This window comes from Geotrypetes seraphini, chromosome 1 (genome assembly GCF_902459505.1).
Source record: "Geotrypetes seraphini chromosome 1, aGeoSer1.1, whole genome shotgun sequence".
Classification (NCBI taxonomy): domain Eukaryota; kingdom Metazoa; phylum Chordata; class Amphibia; order Gymnophiona; family Dermophiidae; genus Geotrypetes; species Geotrypetes seraphini.
The window spans coordinates 395,648,380-395,661,567 of NC_047084.1; the positions used below are offsets into that span (position 1 = coordinate 395,648,380).

The window sequence follows — 13,188 nt, forward strand, 5'->3', positions numbered from 1 at the left end:
CAAATATTGGATTATTCACATTCTGTGTCTCAAAAGTTTGAGAATGTGGATTCTAACTTAAGTTGTTTGGATAAAAGATTAGGCGTGGTTGGAACTCAAAGTAATACATTGCAAGCTGTCTCAGTATCTGCTGTTAAGGATTCTACGGTGTTACACTCTAAAATGGAAATGTTGGAAAATATGCATAGAGCGAGGAATCTCTGCTTGGTTAATTTCCCAGTGACTCATTTGTTATCTCTTGAAATACTGTTAAGGAAATTTTTTAAAGAAATACTGGGATTACCCAATGCGGAAAATTTCCCAATAAATAATTGTTATTATTCCGCAAAAGAAAATACAATCCGACCAGGAGACGGACCACCTGGTAACAGACGAAATCAATCTGACAGAGTTTTTGGAAGACACTACTACCTCTCACCCAGAAGAAGGAGAACACAGAACCTTTTCACCTACCCAACTCTCAACGGTACTCGACGTCAGAAACTTTACGACAACCTTCTGGGGACACAGGCAGCTAAAATTGACACTGACATCTCAAAACTACTGACCAAAACAACAGACATAAAAGAGTTCCGAAAAGAAATAAAAACACTACTGTTCAAAAAATATCTCCCATCACTCTAACCTATCTAATGAGTTCCCAATCAATGCCTTTGGGAACACCCACCTATAGTACCTCTTTGTCTGTGATCTAGAATGTACTGCAACTCTTTTACTTTCCGCACGATGTAACTTGATTCAGATGATATGTACTATCCTCTATGATATTGAAGTATCATAATTCTTTACTGTTCCTGTAACTTTCTCTTATCCTGTAATGTAATTCTACTGGAAATGCCCAGATATCTTCTAAAATTGTAATCCGCCTAGAACCGCAAGGCACAGGCGGAATAGAAATCCCTAATGTAATGTAATGTAATGTTATCCAGAGTAGGTCCACCATGGTAATAACATGCATGAGTGAGATAGATAAAATGCTGATAATGAAACTTTACTTTAAAAATAGGTTGACTAAATTTTGTGGAGATGTGGTTAGAATTTTTCCTGATGTCTCAAGAGCTACGCAACTAAGAAGGAAAGAATTTCTGAAATTAAGAACAAGAGTTTTAGCTCTTGAGGTATCTTTTTACCTAAAATTTCCATGCAAATGTCTTGTTAAAATACAATACTAGGTTGGTATGTTCAAAAATGGATGGTTTATCTGAAATACCTCAGCCCCACCACTCCACCGCTATGTTTGCTTCAAAACAGCGGGAGATTTACGTGGCACCTCATCATAGGTATTAAATTATCTAAATGCTGTGATAATTATACAATGTTAATATCTTTTTTGTGAACTAATATATTATTTTATGTGGTGTATATACTTAACTTTTAACCACACAGCTGGACCTGGGAGTCTGACCCGACATGTTTCGCACAAACAGTGCTGTCTCAAGGGTCTCCCGAGGCCGCCGATGTGTGAGTCGGATGACATCGGCGGCCTCGGGAGACCCTTGAGACAGCACTGTTTGTGCGAAACATGTCGGGTCAGACTCCCAGGTCCAGCTGTGTGGTTAAAAGTTAAGTATATACACCACATAAAATAATATATTAGTTCACAAAAAAGATATTAACATTGTATAATTATCACAGCATTTAGATAATTTAATACCTATGATGAGGTGCCACGTAAATCTCCCGCTGTTTTGAAGCAAACATAGCGGTGGAGTGGTGGGGCTGAGGTATTTCAGATAAACCATCCATTTTTGAACATACCAACCTAGTATTGTTTTCCCTTTATCATTATTGAAGTAGGGTTGGAGTTAGAATTAATAACTAATACACTGGTATTGGACTAAAGTTGATAAAATACAAGACATTGAATATGTATTTTGGGATCCTATTCAATTGCAACAATTTCTAATAGCTCGAGAACAGAAATGAGTTGTTGTTTTTTTTTCTTTTGCCTTTAAATGATTCATCACTGAGAAAATGGTAGGATGTTAGAGTCCCAAATAGTAGGGAATGGTTAAGATTCATATGAATCAAGAACCAATTTCTTAGTTTTCCTTTAATTATGTTGTTGAAAAGTAGCATGTCTTCCCATTATTGTGAGCTTGAAAAGGATTGTTTTGTGCTGTATAAGTATTGTTAAAACTTTGTGTAAGAAACCTTTTTTTCCTTGGTATCATTTGATATTGTTAATTATTAAATTTATAAAAAAAAAAAAAAAAAAAAAAGACAGACAGACATATATTCTAGCACCCGTTAATGTAACGGGCTTAAACACTAGTAGTATAATAAATGATCTAAAGTCCCAGCTTCAAGATGACAATGCCAGCATCTATACTTTGAACTATCTAATTACAAGTAGCAACTTCAAATGTTCATCAAATAAATTTGCCCTGTATTTTGACTTGATATCTTTCATTCAGGAAAAAGTTTAGTCGCAAAGATACGTTGTCCCAAAAATGGAGATAAATTTACAAGCAAATTTCTTCAAATTTGGAACTGCTCAGAGTTCAAAAATTTATAAAAATCGATCAAGTTTTCTTCCTTGTATATATCTTTAGTACTTTCATTTGTCTGAAGTTCAATAATTTCCATTTGAATTTGACTTGGGACATCAGCAACATCACAGTCAAACAGATTTTGAAACAATCTAATTTCCCTAGCATTGGCATCCAAATCGCTTCTGAAATTGTTGTTTAAGATCTGAAATAACTAAATTTGCAAACGAGAAAGGAAATTCTGCTTTACCCTTTGTATGCAATTCTGCACAGTATGGCATATGAGCAAAGTTATATCTTTCACCTGGCCTTCCAGAAGTATCAACATTGCTCTGAATGCCTTGATACGAGTTAATAGTCACAAACTAAGTTATTTGCACCCTGCAACTTTAAATTCAAATTGTTCATGTGGTTCACCAGATCTGCAAAAAATGCCAATTTCTAAAGCCACTTGGTATCTGATAAAAGTGGTTCATAATGGATTTTCTTGGTAAGAATTATATCAATTTCATTCCTGAGATGAAAGAAACGTGAAAGAACATTTCCACAGCTAAGCCATCGAACTGCAGTATAATATGTCAAGTTAACAAACTCGGAATCACATTCCTTGAGAAAAGACCGAAACTGACAATGATTTAAGTGCATGAGAGCGAATGAAATTTACCATAGAAATAACAGGTTTCAAGACACAGCTCATATCAACGTATTTTCCACAAAGTGATTATGGGTGGATAACACAGTGAAGAAACTTTGGTTTTGATATTCCTGCATCCTCACAAGCTTTTGAGATTTGTCCAACCAAACCCAAATTTATACGAGACATGTTTTTTCCTCCATCAACTGTCACACACTGCAGACAATTGCAATCCAAATTATATTCTGTTAGTGTTTTTTAAAATTTCTTTGAAGATATCTTCTCCTGTTTTAGTGCTATGCATGCTGTGAGGAAACACTAATTCCTGGTTGACATTAAGGGCTCCTTTTACTAAGGTGCGCTAGCATTTTTATCGTGCGCAAACCCCTGCGCTAAATGAAAAAACTAACGCCAGCTCTATGATGGCGTTAATGTCTAGTGCGTGCTAAAACCGCTAGCGCAGCTTAGTAAAAGGAGCCCTAAGTTCATCGTCGATACCATGAAAATATACTACGAGTTGCAAGGTATTACAAACATCAAGATTCATCCAGCGAGAGAGAATACCGATTAAAACATTATGCTTAGCCTACAACTGGCTGGATAATATTTCCCATATTTTCAACCTGACGAGCCATAGTATTTGGCACAAGACTTATCATTTTAAAAAGATTAAGTTTTTCTAGGCATATCTCAGCCACTTCTTACATCATACATTCTTTGATGGTATTTCCTCTTTTAGCCAACACATAAGCAACCTTGCATCTTACCAAGGTTAAGGCTTCATTTTCTGAGATTGCTTTCATCAATAAGTCTTGCTGAGAACGCAGACAATGACATAATGATTCAAATTTATCTGAATGCTCCTTTTCTTTAAATTAGGAAAATGTTGAAGCATGTTTTGTTTCATAGTGGTTGTGTATATTGTATTCTTTCAACACAGCAACAGTGTCTTTACAAATGAGACATATGGCTTTATCCTTTGACTTAGATTGTATCAAGAAGTAATTTATGCCTCATTCTTCATTAAACACACGACATTCATGATCAATTTTTCTTTTCTTTTTCCCTTCCATGTTAAAATCACGAGAACTCCATACAAGCAAATATGTAAATATGCACCTTTAAATATAAATTTATGCAATTACAAATTGAGTATTACACTACACCACTGCAAGTATTCTTATGGACAATTAACCGTAACGATAATGGCTAGTAACTAACTTCCAGATTCAGTTTAAAGATTAGTCACAGCGCCAAAGCTACCTACAATGCTGCAAATTGACACTGTCGATCGAGGCCGAACAAGTATGAAGAAATACTGCAAAGTATACAATTACGATTCAGTATTAAATAAAGTTGTGAATAATATTAACATAATATGGAATATCAATATATTTTGAACACAATTTTAATTAATTCATTTGAAATCTATCAACACCCTGTGTAGTTTTGTTTTTTCTTTTTGCAGCTTCTCATTGGAAAATTAGTCCAATTGGCGCATTTCCATACAATTCTTCCACAGGCTGGATAAAATCATATCATATGGGCTGTACTTTGGAGATCCCTACTCTAGAAGATGATTCTATATGCAAAATATCACCAGAATTAAGGATAACTGAAGATGGCAAATTGCCAATTTCTGGGCCAAACCATAATAATTTTATCTTTGTTGCGTTAAGCTTCATATGAGCCTGAAGTGATCACGATTGCAATTTAGATATACAAGTGTTTATATTAGCTGTAAAGTTGCTCAAATTAGGATCAACTTCTAGCAGGATAAAGATATCAGCATAAGTGAACATCTTCTCAATGGAACTTAATTTATAGTGTTTTAATGTGGTCATATAAATGTTGAAAAGAATCGGAGACAATGAAGAGCCCTGTGGGACACCACAATTTGGTGTCCATGCAGCAGATGTCTTACCTTCAAAGTTTACCACATAAGAGCGTAATGTAAGAAATCCTTTAAACCAGTTTAGAACTTTTTCTTCTAATCCTATATCTGTGAGTAATTGAATCAAGATATCATGGCTGACTACATCAAAAGCAGCGGAAAGGTCAAATTGTAGTAAAATGATTGTGAGATAGTATGCTTTGAACCATGAAAATCGGAGCAACTTAATAAAGTTTCAGCACTGAAATTGGGCGAAAACCATGTTGAGATGGTAAATGAATAGAGAATTTATCTAAATACAGTGAATCCTCGATTATCTGGACCTCGTTTATCTGTACTTTGGATGAAATGTACAACAGAGAACAGCCCAAAATGAGGAGGAATGAAAAAAATAGAGAGGAGGGACAAAAGGAGTAAAACAGGTTGAGTCTGCAAAGGCCAATTGAATATCCGAGACTCAGTGAAAAAGCAGACAAGCCAGATTTTAACTGCAATTTTGAATTTGGAACGAGAGAATTGATCACCAATGTAAAGTAGAAATGAGCTCCAAAATATGCAAAAATCCAGCCATCAGGGACTGGGAAGATCGATATCTGAAAAAGTATATATGGATGGCTATGCGCCTTGCTTCTTCACATAGTCAGCGCCCAGGAGAAGGAGGGAAGGTATGTACCAAGGCTCCCTGAAATGACGTTCTTGTGCCGTTCTGCCTCATTCCTTCTCCCACTGTAGAAACTATTCCAGTGGAGAGAGGATGAGCTGCCTGACAAAAGAAGTCTATGTTGAAAACCTGCTTATTAGTTTCAGCAGCTCAGACAGGGATACCAGAGCAAGCTAACCTTCGCTCTTTGTGCCTGTCCCTTGGAACCTGAGAAATGTAATATGATTGGCTGCGTTTTGAGTGAGGAGGTTGCAGTCAAGATGGTGAGCACTGTATTTGATAACTTTATTGCGATCTGTTTTCATCTACTGTTTCTATGTAACGGGCAGCTACTTGGTATATATTCGGATTTTATGGACACCCCTCCATTAAATTGAGGGTTTACTGTAGTTGGATAGTGGTTTGGAAATAATAGTCTCAATCTTCTTTGTTAATAATGGAATACTGTTGGATTCAAGTCAGTGCCTCTCATCCAATGATCTCATCCTGGCTCAGATAAGCGTCATCTACTCGATATCTTTATTTAATCCACAGGGTTTACTGCTTTTAGTTTAAATATCCAAAATTGTTCCCTGTAGTTTAAACATTTTTGTGTATTACCTCCCAACCTCTCTCTTTCCACAATTTCAAGAATCTGCTAGCTGAGGGCCAAGAGCATAAGAATAGCCTTACTGGGTCAGACTAACGGTCCATCAAGCTGTACAAGTGCTGGTTCTGGTTGCATACAGGTAGGTGGATTTTTCACCACCGTTATTGTTGCCCTGTTGGATAGTTTGTTTATTAGCTCTTATTTACTATTGCAGAGCAGATCAAAATTATCTGGATCGGGGAGGTCCATGAGCCCCCCTCCCCCCTCTTTTCATTTTCTCTCTCAGTGGTTATCATTTGTTTTGGTACAGACTAGTGCTGCCAGATTCAGGAAAAAATATTTCGATTCGATTCAACCTATTGAATCGATTTTTGATTCAATTCAATTTTCCTGCACAATTGGGTGTTTTTTCCAAACATCCTGGTGAGTTTATTTTATAGCCTCTTTACCCTATCCTACCCACACTGGTGCTGTGGTGTAAACAAAATAAACAAACAAAAAAGACTTTTCCTCTCTCTGTTAAATCCTAGCTCAGCTCTAGCAGGATACAAATTTCAAATCTGACACATTATAATCACAAAACAGAAAATAATTTTTTTTTTTTAAACTTTTTGGTCATTTTTCAAATCATGTTGGTCCCAAGCTCTGCAACAAACGTCTTCTGATAACTTGCTTGCCAGGGTCTTTTGCCCAGATTCACCATCTCTCCTTTTCTCAACTACCCTGTCATCTAGCATCTCTCCCTCCTTCCCCACCAGCTCTCCCTTTTTCTTTCTAACAGCCCTCCTATCCAGTATCTCTGTCCCTACCTACCATCCCTTGTGTCCAACTTCTCTTCCTTTCTGTTCCTTCCCTCCATAAATTGTCCACATCTCTCTCCCTCTCCTGTTTTTAGATCCTTATTTCTTCTATCCTTCCCCCCATCTCCCCTCTCCATGATCTCCCCCAAGTCCATCTCCTCCCTCCACCAAGTTCATTTCTCCCATCTATCTTCTCCCCATCTCTCCTCCAGTCCACCAACTCCCCATCTCTTCTCTCCCTCCATTTCCCTTTTTTATTTTTTATTTTATGGTACACAAAATATTTATTGTGGTGTAGCACAATTATTAAAGAAAAGAAAAAGGCTTTTTAGCCAGAAAAGAAAAAGGCTTTACACTATCTCTCTAAGGCACATAAATGTGAGACACATCGGTGTGGCTGGGACAAGGACATTTCCTTGTTAGGGTTAGCCAGTGTGCCACTCTCCTGCCACCACCCACTGGAACTTCCCAATCCCCACAACCTGTGACACCCCCTCTCTAGATCCCCCTACATCAGTAGACCTCCCCAAACATGTAGACCTCCTGGCACTCCTAAGCCCCCACCACCACAGCCCCCACCACCACCATCACACCCCTGCACCTTTCCCAAAGAGAGTCCAGCAGGAGGAATGCATCTGGGAAGAGGTCTGCTGGTGGCGGTAGCGATCCATTCCTGCCACCACTCCTTACGTCTTCTTTCCATTGCGGCCCACCCTCAATGAAAACTTCCTGTTTCCGCTTGGGCGGCTGAATGGAGAGAAGATGCCCAGAGTAGCGGCAGAGTAGTGAATTGCATTCGCTACTGCCGTTTTTGCCTGGCCAGGGAGGAGAGGAGAGAGCCTTGCTGCTGCCGATCTGCACCAGAAATTCGTTCAGGATTTCCCTCTGCCACCGGAGTCCTTGCTCCGATGTAACTTCTGGTTTTGCAAAACCGGAAGTTACATCAGAAGCAAGGACTCCGGTAGCAGAGAGAAAGCCCTAACGGGTCTCAAGCAAGGGGGGCCAACGAATCAGTAAGTCCGATTTTCTTCAATAATAAACAGATTCGAATCGATTCACCCAAAGTGAATCTGAGAATTGATTCGAATCACAAATCGGGCAGCACTAGTACAGACTACAGACTGAGGAGAGGGGGCGCTGCCTGGATAGACAAGGGGCGGAAAGAAGAAAATGATTGATGTCTTCTGCAAGAAGTTTGCAAGTTGAGATGCTTTACCAATCCATAGGGAATAGTATGCTTTTCTTAATCTCAAGATTATTGAGGTAAGAACCTAATCCTTCCATATGGACACAGCATGGCAGCCCTCTATTGGGTTCTCTGTTTTGTTCGCAGTTTAATTGTGATTATTCTGTTTCATTAGCTGTGATATTAAACAATGGAATTCGGATGAGCCTATACCACGAGCAGAACTACTGAAGGGAGTTGTTGGTGCACATGGACTTCTCTGTCTCTTGTCTGATAAAGTGGACAAAGAAGTTTTAGATGAAGCAGGTGAGTGTACATTTAATGCAGGCCTATGTCATTTTTATTTTTTTATTTTTTCAGCCCATCCAAGAACTCTGCTCTACCTGTTTTTCCCTGTATACTTATTCTGACCTGTTCTACTTCGGGAACTCTTATCCCTCTTGATTTGTCAGTCCTTATCCAAGGCTTAACTAATCCTAGGTCCCAGGTCACCATGGCAGCTAGAAATTACCCTCTGGTGCCTGGGATGTCCTTGTCCTGTTCTTGAAAGTAACCATTTGCCTAAAGTAGGTGACTGCAGCACTCCCAACCCCACACTGCTCAGCATTGGGAGGTAGAGTTGTGGCTGGATATGATAAGAGTGCGAATGGACAATGAATACTCCACAAAAAATCAAGAATGTAAAAACAGATTTGTTTATTCCAAAACAAAGGGACAAACATCAACTGTGGACCACAAAATATAGGCTTCAGATTTGCAGTTCAGGATAAACTTATATTCCATGGAATTATAACAAAAAAGGGTTCAAACAACACAATCAGGATGTTCAAGTTTGGTCAGCACTGAATTGAATACAGTTCCTTGTGTCTGGACTTTAACAAGGTAAGTAACACAGTCCTCTTCACCAGAGCAGTAATACTTTGACTTTGCAGGCTTCACACACAGTTCATGCAAAAAAATAGGGTCAGCAGTACTTGGTTTCTCAATGAACAGAAAAACAAACTTATAACAGACTGCGCAGTGCAGCAGGTATAAATTTCACATGGTTTTACTGTATTATACCATGCATATTTTCCCTTGGAAATGTTGCTGCAGTTTCTATGTACAGCTGAGAGGGAAGGCAACGTAATTGCTCAGCATGGTAACAATCCAGGAAACCATTCACACGTTTGCTGATAACCCACACTTCACTGCTTTAAATGCAACCTTCAAGTTTAGCTTGCAAGGAGAGATCCTAACTTACTTCAAAGAAGGACTACAGTTTAGCTGGCAGCACAGAGATATAAGCAGCAAAACCCAACTCTTATGCTCACTGTGTTTCCATGGCTATTGGCTTTCCTGCACCTCTATGGCTTCCTCCTCCGGCTACTCCCAAGGATTCCAGGTAGGAGACAACTCCTCTGCCTCTACCATATGCCAGTCTGTATTATCCGACTCCTCTGGGTGGAGAGAGAGTGACTGACTCTCCCCAGGTTTCCTCTCTCCTATTTGCCTCCCTCCCCTTCCTGTTCTGAGGAGCCACGTTTTATCTTGTGTAGAGCCACTCCCCCTCTGAATAGGTGGGGGAAGGGCTTTCCACACACCAGCCTGCTCCCTATTATTACAGGCAGGCTTCTTTCTAGTCCTAATTCTCCTAGGCACAGGTTGCTCAAAAGGTATCAAACTTCTTACAGTGGTAGGGACAGGTTTGCACTGGGCACAGCTTTCCTGCCTAACCTTTTCCTGCCCTGCCTCTTCTGACTTCACTTCATTGTCTGAGCAGTAGTCAGCTAGATCTATTAATTGGCCGGCCACCTGGTCAGCTCTCCTACACCTAGGCTCAGTGTTTTCTCCTGATACCTTGGGGCAAAACCTGAGATGGATTTGGGTTTGTTATGGGCAAAATCCAAAACTGACTTGGGTTTATTACAACACGAATACAGGATGTCCGGTGCTGTACTTGGAGAGTCCCCTCAGGAAAGAGACTTGGGAGTACTGGTCGACAGGTCAATGAAGCCTTCTGCGCAATGTGCGGCGGAGGTGAAAAGGGCGAACAGAATGCTAGGAATGATTAAGAAGGGGATTACGAACAGATTGGAGAAGGTTACCATGCTGCTGTATCGGGCCATGATACGCCCCCCACCTGGAATACTGTATCTAGCACTGGTCGCCGTACATGAAGGACATGGTACTACTCGAGAGGGTCCAGAGAAGAGCGACTAAAATGATTAAGGGACTTAAGGATTTGCCATATAGTGAGAGATTAGAGAAACTGGGCCTCTTCTCCCTTGAAAAGAGGAGACTGAGAGGTGACATGATCGAAACATTCAAGATAATGAAGGGAATAGACTTAGTAGATAAAGACAGGTTGTTCAAGAGGATAGATTCCGTACAAACGTAAGGAAGTTCATCTTCACCCAGAGAGTGGTAGAAAACTGGAATGCTCCTTCGGAGGCTGTTATAGGGGAAAATACCCTCCAGGGATTCAAGACAAAGTTAGACAAGTTCCTGCTGAATCAGAACGTACGCAGATAAGGCTAGACTCAGGGCACTAGTCTTTGACCTAAGGGCCGCCGCGTAAGCGGACTGCTGGTCACGATGGACCACTGGTCTGACCCAGCAGCGGCAATTCTCATGTTCTTATGTTCTTAGAGGAGGTTTGGTTACTCACAAACATTCACTACCTTGGGAAGGATTTAGCTGGTAGATGGTTGATAGGGAAGTGGTAGAAACTAAGGGGATAGGGGCTTTTGACTTCCTAGGTGGTGAGAGATGGTTGAGGGGTAAAGGATTGTTTGGGGGTGGTAGTACCTGACTGGATTGTGTTTGACACATGTGCCTTAGACATAAAAAGGGAAAACAGCCTTAGCAAACAGGGCCCTAACAGAACTGTGGTAGACCTTTCCCCTTCCTCCACCCTACTTTTCAATTTTGTTGGCTCCTAAATTTTTAGGTTGGCTTCTAAATTCAAACATAATTGTTTGAGGCCTGCTTTACCAATTCTCCAAATATGAGGCCAAAATAACAAAAAAACCTAACATTTGTCAAAAAATATATCAAAAGAAAAAACAATTGACAAAAGCGTTAATTTAATTTCTGTCTTCAAAAACAAGCAGCTGTAAAGATGGAAAATATCAGAAAATTAATTAATTAATTAGACAAGACCCTTAGTACTGGGAAAACCGAAAAGCTTTACAGTTTTTTACCTGGTCCGATGACTTATGAATGACAAGCACCAGGTGAATATCTAAATGAGTGCACCCCGTACATCATTAAGTCTTGCTAAAGGATGTTTTCTTTCTTTTTTAATTTCTTTTTTTTTTTTTTTTTTTTAATTTTAGAAATTTTTACATTATTTAACAAGCATATCATCTTGTAAAGAAAGTGCAATTAAGAAAATATAATATTGAACATAACATTTTTTTAATTTCTTTTTTTAAGAGTTTTTTTAATATAATTTTGCTCACAGTGCTCTTTTTTTGATAGAAAGAAATTTAAAATTGCATATAGCAAATCCACAAACTGCTCTATAGATGAATCTTTTGCAGTTATGTTGCAGTTATAAAAAATAAATGAATCAATTGAACAATGAAAAGGTTTTCGAAAACTTATCTGAATCCCCAAGTAATGCTGTCACTTCTTTTCATTGTTCAATTAAGTACATAAGTACATAAGTAGTCGCCTCCGCCGGGGCAGACCAGAGGTCCATCCAGCCCAGCGGTCCGCTCACGCGGCGGCCCATCAGGCATATTGCCTGGTCAGCGGTCCCTGACTAATTTTATTGCCTACCTCTACAGTTATCTCTAAACCTTCCACTGCTCTTATCTGTACCCCTCAATCCCTTTGTCTTCCAGGAACCTATCCAGGTCTTCCTTGAAACCCTGTACTGTGCTATTTCCTATCACGGCCTCCGGAAGGGTGTTCCATGTGTCCACCACAATTTGCTTCATTTATTTTTATAACTGCAACATAACTGCAAGATATTCATCTATAGATCAGTTTGTGGATTTGCTATATGCAATTTTAATTTCTTTCTATCAAAAAAGAGTACTGTCTTTTGCAGTATCATGGGCCCATACTGCATAAAGTGCAGTGGTCGGTGTAAATTTCTTCTTATGTAACAACTTATACCAAGCTGAGGCTTGACCCGGTTGAGAATTAATCAAAGTTGACCACTTCAGTATAGTGGGTGGGTCAGAGGACAGCTTAGTCTGTCTAAGGTAGGTTGAAATACAGTGATGTAATTGTAGCCAATTATAATGTTGAGTTGGTTCCAAGCCATGAGAAGCAGCCAATGTGGAAAAGTCTGTGATTGAATGGTCTGTCATCAATTGTCCAATTGACCATACACCCTTCCTCCGCCAGGATTTCCATTCAATGTATTGTCCCTGTATCTTCAAATGAGGGTTTCGCCAGAAAGAGGAATATATAGTGGCATTCCATCGTAAAGGAGCAAGGTCATCCATTTCGTGAAGGGCAATCTTAGTAGAGGCTAGAATGTTATTATTTCTGGTGTAGGTGTCAGCAGGAGTGAATGAAACATATTTCAGATAATCCTTATCAAAGAGATTATGTTCCAATTTTAGCCAAGCAGGCGCTTGTACAATATCTGTGTCCACAAGCCATTGGGACACTTGTCTGCAAAGGAAGGCCAGATGATATTCGTAGAGACTAGGAAAATTAACCCCACCATTTTCTTTGGTACGTTTCAGCTTTTTTTTACAGCTATTCGAGGTGTTTTGTAGTTCCATAAGAATTGGACCATGGCAGATTCAAATTTTATATACACTGATATCTGGAATAAAAACAGGATCATAGATAATATGTAAGTAACTTTCGGTACAAGGACCATCTTTATGGAGTCTAAACAACCTCACCAGGACAGTTTTAGAGGGGTCCATCTAGTGGTAGTCGAAGAGATGATTTGTGATATATATGAAACATTATATTATC

At 39.3% G+C, this 13,188-nt stretch overlaps 1 protein-coding gene across 8 annotated transcripts in view; it reads left to right on the forward strand.

The window, feature by feature from the left end:
• The window catches only part of LOC117347215 (glyoxylate reductase/hydroxypyruvate reductase-like), a 212,494-nt gene that overhangs the window by 22,153 nt on the left and 177,153 nt on the right, over positions 1 to 13,188 (forward strand). For all 8 annotated transcript variants that reach the window (XR_004536753.1, XR_004536752.1, XM_033917882.1 and 5 more), the window contains exon 2: positions 8,432 to 8,562. Coding sequence is in view for 6 of the 8 variants with exons in the window: in XM_033917882.1 (XP_033773773.1) it covers positions 8,432 to 8,562 (131 nt within the window). In the remaining 2 variants the exon portion in view is untranslated. The remainder of the gene's footprint in view (positions 1 to 8,431; positions 8,563 to 13,188) is intronic.